This window comes from Aquarana catesbeiana, linkage group LG07, assembly GCF_042186555.1.
Source record: "Aquarana catesbeiana isolate 2022-GZ linkage group LG07, ASM4218655v1, whole genome shotgun sequence".
NCBI classification, from domain to species: domain Eukaryota; kingdom Metazoa; phylum Chordata; class Amphibia; order Anura; family Ranidae; genus Aquarana; species Aquarana catesbeiana.
This window is the reverse complement of record NC_133330.1, coordinates 88,980,913-88,999,530: the sequence shown is the minus strand read 5'-3', so window position 1 is coordinate 88,999,530 and position 18,618 is coordinate 88,980,913. Positions and strand designations below refer to the sequence as shown.

The 18,618-nt window shown below is 42.3% G+C and overlaps 1 protein-coding gene across 10 annotated transcripts in view; it reads left to right on the top strand.

Annotated features, from left to right (window-relative positions):
* Positions 1-18,618, top strand: part of CHL1 (cell adhesion molecule L1 like) — a 290,056-nt gene that overhangs the window by 197,789 nt on the left and 73,649 nt on the right. For all 10 annotated transcript variants that reach the window (XM_073592465.1, XM_073592461.1, XM_073592456.1 and 7 more), the window contains 5 exons: positions 4,877-4,988; positions 9,720-9,886; positions 9,978-10,134; positions 11,621-11,745; positions 13,750-13,851. In XM_073592465.1, coding sequence (XP_073448566.1) covers positions 4,877-4,988; positions 9,720-9,886; positions 9,978-10,134; positions 11,621-11,745; positions 13,750-13,851 — 663 coding nt within the window. The remainder of the gene's footprint in view (positions 1-4,876; positions 4,989-9,719; positions 9,887-9,977; positions 10,135-11,620; positions 11,746-13,749; positions 13,852-18,618) is intronic.

The window sequence follows — 18,618 nt, the reverse complement described above, 5'->3', positions numbered from 1 at the left end:
CAATAATGTAATCAAATCAAAAACACTGAAATTTGCTCAGTTGCAGAATTGTCGCTGTCATTACTTTCAGTGTTTGATGACGGATTTTCCCACAAATCACTATCGCTCAATTCTGCAAGTGATTCTAATTTATTTTTGCTGTTTTCTAGCTGGTCTAAAACCACTATTGATGTAAGATGGGGGACGGAGCATAACTAAATAAGCAGACTTTAGTGGATTCTAGTACAAGGTCCACTTTATGTGCTTTTAAGATGTCTACAGCAAGGAATCTATTCTTGAGTTTTCCTCCTTCAACTTGCGTAGAGCAAGCAAGAAAAAGCACAAGACTACCTGTGAAAAGAAAAACCAAAAAAAAATAATACAAGCTGTAAACACACTTTACATGAGGCCTAATTCATTTATTAACATAATGTTTGTTTACATTTTATGAAAGTCTTTTAACGCATAACTAAAGTATACTTTTCATTTTAATGTGTTTATTGAATTTTCTAAGGGTGAATGACAGTACATTAGACAGATGTGTCTGTAAATAGTGCTTGAGTTCAAAAAAGGGTTACAATATACGCCATTAACAGTATCCTTTCATCATTCTAAACAGGTTCAAACATAAAGAGACATCTATCTGGTGCTTAGCAAGGAGGACTATTAAAAAAGTGAAATCATATATGCGACCAGCAGACAGTGCCAGAAATGGCTTAGAGAGATGTACAAAAAAAAAAAATTGAGTAGACAGGATGGAGAGGAAAGATAGGGAAGGGGAGGAGAGGGGAAAAAAAGTAAGACGAAAGAAAATGTAGGGAGGGGTAGGATGGGGGATAGGGGCCCAATGCGGGGAATACAGTATATCAGCGGTTGGATTAAAAAGGGCCCCGATTGGACAGGTAGATTTGATGGCAGTATGCGATCCAGGGGTCCTAAATTTTGTAAAATTTGGTAAGGTTATTAGCGAGGATGCTGAATAACTGTTTATTAAGTACACTTTTTTCATTCATGAGCAGAAAAATTTAGGGACCAGTTGGGAGAGTTTGCAGTGGCGGCGATGCAGCTTCCCATTGGCTGCACAGCATGGATCTGGCAAGAGTGTGGATTCTGGGGAGTTTTACCTCCACTTTCCTGTTACTGCATGTGTGCAGGGTGTCTACAAGTGTGCAGTCTTATAGGAACCACAGTTAGGCCTGTTGCACACAAGAATCAGCACTTTAGTAACAGACCTGATTTACTACCTCTTTCAAGCTGGCTATACACACATACATTTTTTCTTATTTAGCCTACTGGCTGAATGAAAAAAAATCGAACAGATTCCTCCATCCATGCTAAGCAGTACTGATAGATTAAAAAAAACCCAAAAAGGGCTAACGCTGCACTAGAAACCCAATAAATGATTGGTAACTATAAGGGGTTAGTCCTCACAGACTAAAAAACACATTAGTGAAACACAGAGTTTTTAACCCAAATTACCAAAGCAGCCAGCATAAAAGAGTCAGACACATACTCCAGATATTAGTAACAGTATTATGCAGCGCTAAGGACAGCCAATGAATGAAAATACCAAAATTACTATTAATTATTAAATCATAATATCGTAATTAATACCGTGAAAAATTACCAAAATTATTTATAACCACTGTTGGATAAGTGTATAAAATTAATAGTGTCAAATGAACCAAAAAGAACACATAAAAAGTCCCATCACAAATAGTGCTAATATAAAAAATCAAATCAAAGATAAAGTTCATAAACGTAGAAAGGAAGAAAAGCTGATCCAAAATCCGTGATAAAGGAAATCCAATCTTCCAAACAGTGAATACACCCAAGTGAATATGAGGCTCCTTACCGACTCAAAAGACCAACAAAGGTCTATCCAGGCAAATGGGAGATTACAGGTTTCCCAATAACCTATACCAGCATCTGGGTCTGTGGCTGAGGCTGTATGGCTCCGGAAATAAAAGCAAGAAAGGCTCCCATAGTGTAATCGTTCCAATCAATAATATTTAATGAATAAAAAGATGCACTTACAAAAGGTTCCAATAGACAAATGTCAGAGTAATCTCAGTGTAAAAGCGTCTCCGCAGGCTTCCCGCTGTGCATACACTTCCCATCCAATTCAGCAAAGAGGAACAGCGTAGTGACGTCAGCGTCATAGGCCACACCCTACGCGTTTCGTCACGATAGGACGTCGTCTGGGGGTTGGGCCAAGTCTTTTATTTCCGGAGCCATACAGCCTCAGCCACAGACCCAGATGCTGGTATAGGTTATTGGGAAACCTGTAATCTCCCATTTGCCTGGATAGACCTTTGTTGGTCTTTTGAGTCGGTAAGGAGCCTCATATTCACTTGGGTGTATTCACTGTTTGGAAGATTGGATTTCCTTTATCACGGATTTTGGATCAGCTTTTCTTCCTTTCTACGTTTATGAACTTTATCTTTGATTTGATTTTTTATATTAGCACTATTTGTGATGGGACTTTTTATGTGTTCTTTTTGGTTCATTTGACACTATTAATTTTATACACTTATCCAACAGTGGTTATAAATAATTTTGGTAATTTTTCACGGTATTAATTACGATATTATGATTTAATAATTAATAGTAATTTTGGTATTTTCATTCATTGGCTGTCCTTAGCGCTGCATAATACTGTTACTGATAGATTAATCCCTGACTGCTGCTTTTGTATAATGTCAGCTGTCACCGCCACCAGCTTTCAAAATACCTGAACAATGCCTGTTTTTGATTGGATGCAGGTGCTGTTTGACCGATAATTGTCAACCTGACTCTTGTTTTTTTCAGTCGAAGGATGTTGAGCAGGAAAGTACAGATATGGATACCCACAGAGAGAACGTCACTGGGTTCATCAGGAACCCTCCAAAATTCTCTGTGTACAGCCTGCTTTACTCTGCACTAGAAGTCTATATAAGGACAGTTGTGATGAGAGGTTTACATGTTACTCAGCTATGTAAGCATAAAGCACTGGAGTTAGAGTGAAGGAAGCAGCACTTTCTTTTTAAACTTTAAATTTTTATTAGGTTTTAACATAACAATTTCCAACAATTATGACTACAGTTATTTTGGTATTGTTTATCACATTGCATAGATCATATTACAACAAACAATTAAAGAACCAATAGTAATGTATTACAAGGATACTGAACCAATAGCTGTATATTTGATAACCTTTTTCCGCTTACCTAACTGCAAGCGAAAACTTGGTCACCAAGGATTTAAATTAATAGGGATGAGGGGAGAGATCCATATGGTATTCATACTTTTGGAAGATCATATATCGCATTTCTTTAGGTAATAAGAGGCTCTCGGGCTGTTTAACCATGCTTGCCATTTTTTTTTTATTTATTAATAGAAGAGATTTTATATGCTAATAACAGTTCGTACTGAGATTGTGTGTTCAGTCTAGTAATAACATTCGACAGGTTGGAAGATTTGGTAGATTTCCACATGCTGGCAATGGTAAGTCTTGCAGCTATTAGGATATGTGCTACTATTGTTCTAAAACATGGTGGGTATATATCAAGAATTATTCCTAGTAATGCTATCGGAGGCGATAGTTCTATCAGGTTACCTGTAATGTCTGCTATGAAGAAGGAAGATGAGTTCCAAAAACTTAATAAATTCTTGCAAGCCCAAAGAGTGTGTTGAAGATTGCCTATTAGTTCATTACACCTCCAGCACATAGGGGAGGTGGAAGGAAATATTTTGGATTATCTATAAGGGGTCAGGTTCCATCTGTTTAGAATTCTCTGCGAATTGTCCCAATGCTCAATACATGAGGATGCTTTACTAGTAATTGATAGTGCTTTTTGCCATTGTTCCCACTTAAAATTTGGTGAAAGATCTTTTTCCCATTTTATCATATTGGGATTTTTGTCATTTGGAGAGGAAGAGGTAAGAAGGTTGTAGAATAGAGTAATTTCTTTCTTCTTTTGGAAATTGTGGTATGTAAGGTATTGCCATATTTCTGTGGGAATATTGATATTATCATTAAAGTTTATATCTTTAGATGGGTACATTTACTAATTTTCTCTTCCACTATGTTCTTAAAGTGTGATGGTAGGCATTTATATCTCTGGTAACCTTGTTTGGTCCACTCTTTTGCTGATAGTCATATATTGCAGTAATCTATTATTCTTGATGGTAATGGTATTTTAGTATACAAATTTCCATTTTTAGTTTTAGATAAAATATGCTTCCATGCTATCAAAGTTGATTTGGTTAGAAAGGAGGTTTGGTATAGTGTTTAGCCATAGAAAGGGCAAATAGATAATGCCCTATAGTAACTTATTTTTCAATATTTGTCCATAGTTTTTCATTAGGGGAGGAAAACCAAAATTTAATTTGGTCTAGTGGAAGCAGCCCTTTCATTAAGAGAAAAAAGGCCATTTAAAGCATTTCCAAGAAAAAAAAAACTCATACATTAAAGTTATTATATACTACAGGGGTAAGGCCACATTTACACTTGTGAATGGGCCTGACACTGATTTTCTACAAAAATCCCAGCAAGATTTCCTGGCAATTAGCTGTGAGAGGCCGTCCCATTGAAAGCAATGTGAGGCTGCCAGTCCCCACAGCTAATTGTGGCTGCTCTCATTTAATTGCAGACAATCTGCCTCCAGGGCCGATCGCTTGCAGGTGATCGCTGCATGAGTGATTAGCTGGGAGAGCCGTCAGCCTTCCATTGCTTTCAAAGAGGCTGCCTACCACAGCTAACCGCCAGGAACCCCCATTGGGGTTTTTACATGTAATCGGTGCCAGGCCCATTCGCAAGTGTGAATGTGGCCTTAAGGAATTTACAGAGATAAAGGTGCAAGACTTTGAAAGTGCTGAAAGGTTTATTGTGATTGTTTTACTTTTTTTCCAACAGACATTGTGCCATTGATTTTAACTCCTGAGGGAAGGACATATGCAGCAGTGTGGGGAAATAATGTCTTATTACTGTGTGAACATTTTGCATTTCCGCTTGCTGATGTTACCTGGTAAGTGATTTTTCACTTCTTTACTGAACCTCTGCTGTGATAGAAGGCAGCTATTCTTAAAGGAGACGTATGGTGATTTGCTTGCAGCTATCTAGCAAAGTTACTTTGCGGTATAAGCAAGGAAGCTGAGACCTCTTCAGTGTACAAAAATGCTGTACATACAAAACTATTACAGTATTAGGAATACAGTACAAGACTGACAGATATCTATAGCAAATTAACAGCCTTTGGTCTATACACAGTAAAAGTATGCTTAAAAGTTGCTTAACTACGGTTACTGTGTGTTCATGATCTCCATTGACAACAAGGCTTCTGGAGATCAGGCACCTTCTTCTTGGCTGGTATAGATTCTTCCTTTTCTGCTATGGTGTTAATCCATTTTGAAGTCCCTCGTGATAAGAGGCTCCCAGCTCATGCCTGACAACCCCTTTTATATGTCAGGTAATTTACCAATTTGTTGACAATGGTTACAAACTTGTTTACCTTTATATATACAGTTGTCCTCAAAAGTTTGCATACCCTGGCAGAAATTGTGAAATTTTGACATTTATATTGAAAATATGACTAATCATGCCAAAAAAAATGTCTTTTATTCAAGGATAGTGATCACATGAAGCCATTTATTATCACATAGTTTTTTGGTTCCTTTTAAAATCATAATGATAACAGAAATCACCAAAATGTCCCAGATGAAAAGTTTACATACCCTGGAATGTTTGACCTTGGTACAGACACAGAAGGTGGCACACACAAGTTAAAATGGCTATTAAAGGTTAATTTCTCACATTTTTGAATCACAATTAGTTCTGTGTATAAATAGTCAATGAGTTTGTTAGCTCTCACATTTATGCACTAAGCAGGCTAGACACTGAGCCATGAGGAGGTAGAAAAGAACACCAATTGTGCAAGTTCTCCCACTTAAAAAGATGAGAGAGACCTGATATTGTCATCATAGGTATACCTCAACTATGAGAGACAAAATGTGGAAACAAATCCAGACAATCACATTGTCTGATTTTTGAAAGAATTTATTTGCAAATTATGGTGGAAAATAAGTATTTGGTCAATATCAAAAGTTCATCTCAATACTTTGTTATATATCCTTTGCTGGCAATGACAGAGGTCAAACGTTTTCTGTAAGTCTTCACAAGTTTGTCACACACTGTTGCTGGTATGTTGGCCCATTCCTTCATGCAGATCTACTCTAGAGCAGTGATGTTTTGGGGCTGTCGCTGGGCAACATGGACTTTCAACTCCCTCCAAAGGTTTTCTATGGTGTTGAGATCTGGAGACTGGCTAGGCCATTCCAGGATCTTGATATGCTTCTTACGAAGCCACTCCTTCATTGCCCGGGTGGTGTGTTTGGGATCATTGCCATGCTGAAAGACCCATGATGTTGCCACCCCCATGCTTCACAGTAGGTATGGTGCTCTTTGGTTGCAACTCAGCATTCTCTCCTCCAAACACGACGAGTTGTGTTTCTACCAAACAGTTCTACTTTGGTTTCATCTGACCATATGACATTCTCCCAATCCTCTTCTGGATCATCCAAATGCTCTCTAGCAAACCTCAGACGGGCCCAGACATGTACTGGCTTAAGCAGGGGGACACATCTGGCACTGCAGGATCTGAGTCCCTGGCGGCGTAGTGTGTTACTGATGGTAGCCTTTGTTACGTTGGTCCCAGCTCTCTGCAGGTCATTCACTAGGTCCCCCTGTGTGGTTCTGGGATTTTTGCTCACCGTTGTGATCATTTTGACCCCACGGGGTGAGATCTTGCGTGGAGCCCCAGATCTTCCATTTTCTAATTATTGCTCCCATAGTTGATTTTTTCACACCAAGCCGCTTGCCTATTGCAGATTCAGTCTTCCCAGCCTGGTGTAGGTCTACAATTTTGTTTCTGGTGTCCTTCGACAGCTCTTTGGTCTTCACCATAGTGGAGTTTGGAGTGTGACTGTTTGAGGTTGTGGACAAGTATCTTTTATACTGATAACAAGTTCAAACAGGTGCCGTTAATACAGGTAATGAGTGGAGGACAGAGGAGCCTCTTAAAGAAGAAGATACAGGTCTGTGAGAGCCAGAAATCTTGCTTGTTTGTCGGTGACCAAATACTTATTTTCCACCATAATTTGCAAATAAATTCTTTCAAAATGCAGACAATTTGTTTCTACATTTTGTCTCTCATAGTTGAGGTATACCTATGATGACAATTACAGGCCTCTCTCATTTTTAAATGTGGAAGAACTTGCACAATTGGTGGCTGACTAAATACTTTTTTGCCCCACTGTGTGTATATATGTGTGTGTATATATATATATATATCTATCAAACACAACAGATATGGCTAAAGCTCTTTTGACCATACTTTTCATTTAGTGCACGTATTTCTGTACTCCTGTGACCTAGATTCAGCTGACAGTGGGCTAAAATCCACTGTCGGCTGACGTCACAGAGCTGGTCTAGGCTCTACAAGGCTTCTGACAATGATGTCGATACACACCCAGATGCCTGAGCAACAGCTGGCTCAGCCTCTCATTGCACCGATCTCGCTCATTATGTTTTCCTATTGACATATATAGTAATGAGCTTACGGCGGCTTTCAAATAAATGTACCCATTATGAAGAAATAAAAAGTAGCTATTTTTCAGGCATTCAGAGACTGCAGGAGGAAGATGAAGAGAATGATTTTTCTATATGCAGCCACCCCCACTGCTTCTCCTATCCTGCTGCCCCCCTGTCTTCTCCGCTCCAACCATGCTCTTTGCCCCCTCGCGCTCTCTGCCCCCTGTGCTCTCCACTTCCCTCCTGGCTCTCCGGCCCCCCCTGTGCTCTCCAGCCCTCAGTGCTCTCCACCTCCCCCATGTTCTCCGCTGCCCCCCTGTGCTCTCCACCTCCCCGTGCTCTCCGCCTCCCCCCATGCTCTCCGCCTCTCTCCCAGTGCTCTTCGCCTCCCCTCATGCTCTCCGCTGCCCCCCTGTGCTCTCCACCTCCCCCCATGCTTTAGCTGCCCCCCTGTGCACTCCACCTCCCCCCATGCTCTCCGTCTCCCCCCATGCTCTCTGCCTCTCCCCCAGTGCTCACCAGCCCCCCAGTGCTCTTCGCCTCCCCCTAGTGCTCTCCAGCCCTCCGTGGTCTCCACCTCCCCCCATGCTCTCCGCTGCCCCCTGTGCTCTCCACCTCCCCTCGTGCTCTCCGCTGCCCCCTGTGCTCTCCACCCCCCATGCTCTCTGCCTCTCCCCCAGTGCTCTCCAGCCTCCCCCAGTGCTCTATAGTCCCCCCCAGTGCTGTCCGTCTCCCCCAGTGATCTCCACCTCTCCCCCAGTGCTCTCCAGCCCCCCCGTGCTCTTCGCTTCCCCTTCTCCCAGTGCTCTCCAGCCCCCCAGTGCTGTCCGCCTCCCCCAGTAATCTCTGCATCCCCCTTGTGCTCTACACCTCCCCCTTGTGCTCTCCACCTTCCCCCTTGTACTCTTTACCCCCTCGTGCACTCCTGCCCTCCCTGTGCTCTCGGCCCCACCCCGTGTTTTTGTTTTCCCCTGTGCCCTCCAACCCCCTGTGCTCTCCAGCCCCCCCGTGCTCCTTGCCCCCCCTGTGCTCTCCTCTTCCTCCCTGTGTTCTCTGCCTCTCCCCCATGCTCTCCACCTCTCCCCACAGTGCTCTCCGCCCCCCTCCCGTGCTCTTGCCCCCATCCCATGTTCTCAAGGTTCTTCCCTGTGCTCTCCGCTCCCCTCCCCCATGATTTTTTCCGGTTCCCACTCTACACCCTGGCGGATCCCCTGGGAGAGGGGAAGGGGCCGGATAACATGTCATGGGCTGCTCAGTCCAGAATGCCTGGGCCTATTTTTTGTCCCAGTCCGGGCCTTTCTTTGAGTCACAGATTTTTTAAATGATAAAAATGTCCCTTTAAACAGCTTAGAACATCTCTTTTTTTAGGAAAAGAATGCAGCCCTGTATGTTTCACATTTTTAAATTTACATGGTGTCCTGGGCAAAAGCAGCAAGCATTGCTTGAAATAATCAATAATTTTGTGTTAAATACAGCAATAAGTTCCTAATACAGGAGTACAGTATTTCACAAAACATTACGTTACAAATTCAAAAACACAACCTAATATTTGCAATTAACATTTAGGCCTCATGCATTGGGCATTTAGCTACGGCAGAACATCTGGCTCTGCTCCCAGTAGCCTGTCAAACTCTAAAAGAGGCTAATAGCTGCTGCGTCTTAAGGGTGCACCTACCAATACTCACCTTTAGGGCAATATGCACTCAGGGAATGTTTTAAATGCAAGCAGTCTGTGTTCCTGGGTGCATACTTCACTATTGTTAGTATCGTTAGATACACCATCCATCTCAGAGTTTGACAGGCTGCTGGCAGCGGGGCTGAATGGTGTACTTGTGCCATTCACGCTTAAGACCCACTGGCTTAAGGCCCTGTAGACATGAGGCCTTGAAATAAAGAATCACTGTATCAAGTAACTGGCAAATGATGACGAGTAAAACATGTTCCCTGTCACTTATTGTGTTTTTCAAATGTGCTGGTAAATCTTTGCAGAAATAAAAAAAATATTACCTCTACCCTAGCACTAAGTCAAACGTTGGCTGCATAATGTAGAAAAGCATTCGTTATCCAGCAGTATATGATGTCAACAACGACAGGCTTCAGTGCTTATCATTTTTGGTGGAGATTTGTACAGCTGTATGAAAAAACATACACATTTCTCTTTGTAAACCAGGTACCACGGGAAAAGAATAGTGCATCCTGTAAGTGGACGTTACACAATAGATGAACATGGAACCCTTCATATTCAGCAAGCAGAAGCACAAGATGCTGGCTCATATATTTGTGAAGTGTCAAACATAAAAGGCAATGCCTCAATCATGGCCAATGTGGTACTTCGAGGTACTGATTAATTGTTACTCAGATAATATTCTTTAGCAATAGCACATCATATTGCGCAATACACTAAATTCCCCATATGTTCCACTCTCAGAACCTACAAGAGGATATGTGTCTCCTGAGCATCCATGGGTTAAGAGAGGGCATAGTACAACCCTGACCTGTCATATTCATTGTGATCCTCACCTGCTTCCTTCTCGGAAAATTCAGTGGCAGAAGGACGGATGGGAATTAGGAGAGGACAACAAAAGGTATTACCATCTCATCCATCACATTTAGCTTTATAACAATAATAACTAAGGCTTTGGCATCATGTTTCTTACACTTTACTTGTGCACCATCACAATCAGTACATTGTTAAAATTTTGCTATTTAATAGGAATATTTATCACCAAATTAGGGTGCCAGCAACATGATGGTGGAAAAAATGACCAGCTGAGAAGATGTGCTTTCTCTCTGCTACTGATTTTGCAATGTGATGGTTTGACTGGTGACACTGTAGTGACCATATTGTGCTTTAAAAGGGTTCTAGGTTCTACTAATAATCACCTACAGTGGGAAAAGTTTCATCAGTGGTACAAATCCCACAAATTGTTAGCACTGCTGTAGTGAAGTTATTCTTGGTGCTACACCATGTCTTTCCCTTTGTGAGCTTGTGTACAATGGTATGGAAGATAAAACCTTTGCAATACCGTAGCGCTAACAACATTGACATACAGTTAACACCAGGATCCAGAAATTACCTTTAAAGTATATATAAAGCCAAAACTTTATTTTAGACCAATTGGGAAAGTTCCCTTTATTTCCTGTCCCAAAGACACAACAGCAAATCTTTCCAAAATTAGTCCCTCTAGAACAATTTTCACTGGAAGAATTAATCATTGGAAGATTTCACTTCATCTCCTGTACAAGTGACAATAACATTTTCATTTTCCCTTCACCTTCTGATGGTCACCAGTATACATAGAGGACCAATCTCTCCAGCAGGGAAACAGTGCACAAAAAACTGACAGAAAGTGGCTTTAGATTCACTTTAATTAGACTTTTTTTTGTTTCTGAAAGATCGACTCTGAATGTTTTTGTTTGTAGGTCACTGCTGACCATTGCTATTTTAAAGGGGTTGTAAAGGTAAAAATTTTTTCACCTTAATGCATTCTATGCATTAAGGTGAAAAAACTTTGACAATACCGCCGCCCCCAGCCCCCCCGTTTTACTTACCTGACGCCTCGAATCTCCGCTGCTCGTTCTCGTCATCTCCATTGCAGCTCAGCCTGGTCGCTGATTGGCTGCAGTGGATGGATTGAAAGCAGCGCAGCCATTGGCTCGCGCTGCTGTCAATCACATCCGATGACGCGGCGCGCCAGGGGGCAGGGCCGAGTGATACAGCGAGCGGCTATAGCCGCCGGCTGTATCACGGGAGCGCGCCCGCAAGCACTCACCACCATGCGGGAGCTCGCATTAAGGTGGTGAATGCTTGCGGGGAGGAGCTGAAACAGCCACCGAGGGACCCCAGAAGACCAGGTTCGGGGCCACTCTGTGCAGAACGAGCTGCACAGTGAAGGTAAGTATAACATGTTTGTTATTTAAAAAAAAAAAAAAATTTACCTTTACAACCCCTTTAACTCTACATTTTAAAAAGATACATACCCAATTTATTTAGCAAACAAGTACATTAATGATTTATGGAAAGCTAGTCAGGAAATGATGACTATACACTTTCTTACTTCCCTGCTGCAGAATACATGTGAAATCAAACATCCTGACAATCTACAATGTAAGCTGGGATGATGCAGGAAGCTATTATTGCATAGTAAGCACCTTGCTGGATACCATGACAGCAGAAGCCCATGTGACTGTGAGGGGTGCGTACTTTATCTGAGTTCTGAGATGTGTAGTGTCCGGTAGTGTGTTATTCTCTTTACAAAACATCTGCAACAAATTTTCACATTCTGTTCCGAATTTACAATAAAACTAGGAGGTTCTTTGCATGAAACTCATAGATTAAGTCACTTTCGCAATTGATCTGACAGATGGGTATGTGAATTGGGTTGTCATATCTTTTCACTAACTGGGTTAGTCTACAATTTTTTTCAATTTTTGTGATGTTAAGAAGTTTACACTGTCATGTTAGTAAACTCTATAGATGGAACCTTCAGTGGTCTCACTATTGTTGGTTTACTGGATAATTTTCATCCACCCAAAGGCAAGTACACTCTGGAGTAGATTTACTAAAGGAAAATAGACCATGCATTATGCAAGGGCACTCTGCAAGTGCAGTTGCTCCAGGACTTAGTAAATGGGGGGTAGCTCTGCTTACTTCCATCATCTAATCATGTGCAAGCAAAAAATACAGATTTTCTTTTTCCTTGCATGTGGTTGTGTATAGAATACTTTGCAAAGTGAAACTTCACCTCATTTACTACACTCTGGAGCGACTGCACTTGCAAAGTGCATGGTCTATTTGCCTTTAGTAAATCGCAGTCTCTGATTGTAAAAAAAATGTAGGTTCTTTATGACTGTACCGAAACTTACTTATGTTACTTGGTGTTCTAATGCCGTGTACACACGGGCGGACTTTTCGACATTAAAGGTCCGACGGTCTTTCCTACGGACTTTCGACGGACTTTCGAACGAACGGACTTGCCTACACACGATCACACCAAAGTCCGAAGGATTCATAGGTGATGACGTACGACTGGGCTAAAATAAGGAAGTTGATAGCCAGTAGCCAATAGCTGCCCTAGCGTCGGTTTTCGTCCATTGGACTAGCATACAGACGAGCGGATTTTTCGACCGGACTCGAGTCCGTCGGAAAGATTTGAAACGTGTTTAAAATCAAAAGTTCTTCTGATTTTTGCCCGAAAAAAGTCCGCTGCAGGTCCGATGAAGCCCACACACGGTCGGATTGTCCGTCGGATTCGTCCCGTCGGACCAGTCCGGTCGAATAGTCCGCCCGTGTGTATACGGCATTAAGCTTTGTACACACGATGAGAAAACCACGATGAGAAAACCAGCCGCAAAATTCCCCTTTCGACACGATCGTGCGATAATCTGATCGTTAGTTCTCAGCTGTGGTCCGAAGTTTTCCAAAGAGACAAACAAAAAATTTTTTTTCGTACGATACCCGATCGTACCATTTTCATTTAACCAGTACAGTTTTCGTCTGTAAAATACAATACAAATACATTACATCACTTCCAAATTTTTTTTCTGTCGTACCAGTATTTTTGTACTTTAGTAACCTATTCACATTCAATATGGAGACTAGAATTAAAAAAAAAAAAAGCGAACGATCATTCGTCCGATAATCTCGTCATGTATACTAGGCTTTATTGTAAGCTATGCAAGTGTTGGTACAGACAAAGCCTTACAAAACCTAAATCTGTGTGAGAAAATTTTCACAATCAGAGTGTGTTTGTCTATAGATAGATGCAGTCTATCCAGTAAACCAACAATAGCAAGAACACTGAAGGTTCCATCCATGAAATTCATTGACATGACAATGTATACTTACTGTATTAACAAAGCAATAAATGAAAAACTCAACATCAGTAGAGTGCAGTGCGAATCACATTTGATGTCTGTCATCGCACAAGTGTGAACCTAGACTAAAGTTCTTTTACAATTTACATTTTTATTTAATGAATGACCATTAGAATAAAAGAGAATCTCCTCTCTGTTTATGCTTTAAACATTTCTGTCTAGAAAAAGTGCGGTGAGCTCAGGTGTGGAATAATTCTAATGGACACAAGCATTATAAGTCTTCAATCATACATAAAAGTCAATTAGAGATCAACACATGTATGACCAACCTGTATGTACATGAATTCTCAACTTTATTATTATCTCAATTACTTTTATTTTAGATGTTCCAATGCCTCCTGAAGAGCTGCATCTTTTGGAAAAACATGACCGTAGTGTTTTGTTGTCGTGGACAGCTGGTGACAGTCACAACAGCCCCATCACAGGTCTGTCATCTTCCGCTAATGGCTGGTTTTAGTTTTGCTTGATTGCTGGCAATTTGGTTCAGTAGCTGACTTCTTGCATCTTCATATTACATATACAGGCTGTGCATCGTGCTTAGCACTGCTACTATTATTGCAATTTAGTGCTTTGGTCAATGCAAGTCTGTCAGCCTGCGTAGATAGCTAAAAGGGTCAGTCCACCCAAAAACGATAGTCAAAATATCTCTTTCTCATTTTCTTGTATATGAGGAATTCTAATAGTGGGATCTCTGAAACAAGTTCCCAGGGCTGCACCATTTAACGGACAAGTCCAGCCTGAGCTTGTTTGGCTGGGCTTCTCCTAAGGATCACAGGAGTGCAATTCGCTTTGCACTCCTGTGACCCGTTTTCAGCAGAGAGCGTTCTGAAGTCCGCTCTCTGCTGACGTCACACAGATCAGTCCAGGCATCACGTCATTCTGACTCTGGAAGTCTGGATCCACCAGGTGCCTGGACTGATGGCTGTCTCAGCTTCTCAGCGAGCTGCTGAGAGACTGAAATGGCCGCTCCCCGCCCCTCCACAGCTCAGCGCTCAATTAAGCGTGGAGGAGCAGAGCAGGATAGCTGCTGATTGACAGGCAGCAGCTCTCGGGGAGCTGAGAGAACTGAGCCATCGGCGGTGTTCGGTGGCTCTGTTCTCAGTGCAGAGACACAGGGGGACAGATGCAGCATCGGTCTGATGCTGCATCTACTTAGGTAAGTATAAATATGGGGAAAAGAAATTCCCATACTTCTCTTTTAACCTCCCTGGTGGTAATCCCGAGTGTGGCTCGGGGTGGATTTTCAGTACCAAAAGCGGTAACCCCGAGCCACACTCGGGATTGCATCGCAGTATAGTGGTACAGTTACTTACCTTGTCCCCAGGATCCTGCGATGTCCTCCCGCTGTGTCCGCGGGCTGTGTCTTCTCTCAATGTATCACAGAGCAAGCTCCGTTCCCTGCGAGCGCTGTGACGCACGGGGACGGAGAACGGTAAATTCAAAAAGTGAAACACACACAATACATACAGTACACTGTAATCTTACAGATTACATTACTGTATCAAATAATTTCACATCCCTTTTGTCCCTAGTGGTTTGTCCAGTGCCCTGCATGCAGTTTTTTATTATATATACTGTTCTTTCTGCCTGGAAACTGGAGATTCTCCATAGCAACCAAAACTGTCCCTTTACATCAAAAGCGGTTACTGACCAGCTAGAAAACAGCGATAATAAATTAGAATCGCTTGCAGAATTGAGCGATAGTGATTTGTGGGGAAATTCGTCATCAAACACTGAAAGTAATGACAGTGACAATTCTGCAACTGAGCACATTTCTGTGTTTTTGATTTGATTACATTATTGAATAATTCTTATTATATTATTATTTGTTATTATTTATAGTTATTTATTATATTATAAATTATGTAGCTATTTATTATATTATAATTTATGATTTTGTGTTTCCAGGTATTTATCATACTCGGGCTGTCTACTAGACTCTTGTTTGGACAGATATAAGTGTGTTATTGCTAAGAATTACAGGCCTACAATATAAAACGCCAAATTTCCATGCAAAACAATTGTACCGCTTTGAGCATCAAAAATCTGAAATAATCATACCGCCAGGGAAGTTAAGGAAATCTATGAAGGAGATATAGAGGTTACTATTACTGACCTTCTTTTAAAAATGCTAGTTGCCTGGCTGTCTTTAGTTGAAATACTTTCTGAGTCACTGACTTGGAACATGAATGAAGGGTGAAAAAAGTCAGAGTGAAGTTGGAATTTCTGTTTACATACTTGTTCTAAGTCAGTGAATCAAAAGTACTAAAGCTGCTGCATTAGCCTGAGAAAAAGGCATTTTCTGAATTAGAGATCAATAATCGCCTCCAAACTTCCTCACTGCAGACCAATAGGAGTGATTTACTAAAGGAATGGAACATGACTCACATCAGAACGGCCTCACTTCATTCACTAAGTTAAGTGAAAATTTACTCTGCAAAGAGGAAATGAAAATATTTGCTTACTGAATGAGGTGAAGTTTGATGACTTCAGTCATCCAATCGTGCATGCAAAAATCCTTTTAACATTTTACCTGCGCATGATACAGTATTCTTTTCAAAGTAAATTTCTACCACACTCGCTTAGGTAAGTGAATATTCTCTTGTAAGTGAAAACTCACCTAGCAAGTGAACATGTATGACTCCTTTGGTAAATCAGCCACAGAGTCTCTCTTTCTCTGCTGGACGTTTAGCAAATTTTATATTATAGTCCCGGGCCTCTCCAGGTGTAATGGTGACCTCCAGAGTTATGGACAGCTGACATCCTTCTGTGTAGAGTGGGTTACGAGCCAAGGTGTAATGAAAGGTAGACTCGAGCAGGGGTTCCCCGCAGTGTCCACAGACGATCCAAGGCCTCAGATGTGTGACCAAGCCGCAGATCAGTCCCAAGGTCTCATAGCCTCCAGCCGTGTACAGGGCAATACTAACCTTAGGTGTATACCGCACTCCGATGTCAGTCAGAATGCTTTTTGACTCGCTCAGACCAAGGCCAACACCCGGAGCATACATCTTCCAATCCGCCATCATACTTCCAAATTGCTCCATCTTCTCCAACCCACAACCAGGCACACGTGGCAGCACTTCCTTATCCTCCTCTGCAGAGTGGGGGGGCTCCTCCCCCTGCCAACGGATTGGTGCAGATACTTTCTGGAAACTTCAGCGCTCACCCTTTTGCTTCTGAAGCGCGCCAAATCTGTAATGGAGTCTGTTCTAACCATAGCAGCACTGGCAGGAAGTGTCAAAAGACCAGGCTGTTACTCTCCCATGAGCAATGAGACTTGTTGGTTCTTCTCCACATTGTTAGGATGCATGATAACACAGTCTATGAGAAGTATAGATGTTACTTGCCACTTTCCCACAAAGCCAGACGAAATCCCAATGGAGCTGTAGCCGGTTGCTATAGGCGACTGTGGCGAGGATAATGCCTTTGCCCCACGTTGGGCGCCAAATGTAGCCAAGTCCCGGGCCTCTCCAGGCCTAATGGTGACCTCCAGAGTTAGGGACAGCTGACATCCTTCTGTGTAGAGTGGGTTATGAGGCATGATGGGTGTAATGCAAGGTAGATTCATGGGCCCCAGACACTTCTTGAATGCAAAAGAGATTTATTTTCTCTTGAAGAGAACTGGGAGAGAGAGGGTTAGGGCCAAGACACCCTTTAGTAGTTGCAATGTTAATTAGCAGACTCGGAGACAGCCATGTAGGGAAAGGCACCCAGCTGGGCACCACATCTGCATGTGTAGACACACTGTCTCCTATAGCAACAATCTTGAACAGTTTCTAACAAAGGTTGCAATGAACTCGTTCACTTCCTCTACAATCTCCTTTTTAGATCTTCTCTCAACTGAGCTCTCAGTCTATCACTTAGACCCACTGATCCTCTGTCACTGGATCTCCTGAGCTCTTCCAATCTTCTCACTGAGTATCTTCCTCAAGCGTCACCCCCACGTCCCTGCTGGGTCCCTAACTTGGCACTCACAGATACTCCTCAAGTGTCACCCCACTGGCCTGCTAGGTCCCTGGCATGTCACACAAGACTGCTCTGCAAGCATCACCTCCGCTGGCTGGGTCCCTGGCTTGACATCTACTGATTTTCCCAATTCTTCACCGTCACCGGTTGGTGAGAATACTGTCCTGGTACTTGCTTCAGCTACTCATGGTGGTCCCTGGTAACAAGGCAGATGGTCCCGCTCTACTTCCAACCACAATAGGTTCTCCGGCCAGCAGAACATTCCCTTCTGGTTGGACTGCAAGCCGCAGTCCCAACCATGCGCTGCTCTCCTGCTTCTGGATAGGCTCTCAGATGGTCTAGCAGCCAGATGTCCCCGGGATAGGCCTCAGGCTCTGGCCTAGCAGCCCGGGGCAGTACAACACACATCCACCCAGACAGCCATTCAGGTGGCACAGAACCCCCGATCACCTGACCTCATCCAAATAAATAGGCTCCCCCAGCAGGCCAAGGGACCCAGGAAGATCCTTGCCCATTGGCTGAGATGCCCCATCTATTCCTAATCTATCCTTGCAATGCCCTTGTCTTATCTAATGCCACCAGATAACTGGCCACATAGTGACAGAAGAGAGAAGTGCAGCAATTCCAGAATCAATTGATCTCCTGTCAATTGGCCAAGGCAACTATACTTTTTACCTGCAACCCTGCCTACACATCAGGATGTCAAGGCTGTCAACAGCTGCCTTAAAAATGAATTGTGCCACATTTAATATTTCAGCATAATTCATTATAAAAAAAAACAAAAAAACAAAAAAGAGAATAGAGATGGACAGCACAGAAAAAATAGAGTGAAAAGAGTGAAAGAAATAAGGAAAACACACTGCCTACAGGGGCCCTGCTAAAGGATCACAGGCTGAGCACCAGGGCTCTTCAGTAACTTCTAAGCAGCTACAGTGTATATAAAAAGTCTACACACCCCTGTTAAAATGTCAGGTTTCTGTGATGTAAAAAAAATTAGACAAAGATAGATCATTTCAGAACTTTTTCCACCTTTAATTTGACCTATAAACTGTACAACTCAGTTGAACAACAAACTGAAATCTTAAAGGTGGAGGGAAGTAAAAAAAAAAAAATATGGTTGCATAAGTGTGCACACCCTTAAACTAATATTTTGTTGAAGCACCTTTTGATTTTAATACAGCATGGCTCATCTTGACTTGGCAATATTTGCCCACTCTTCTTTGCAA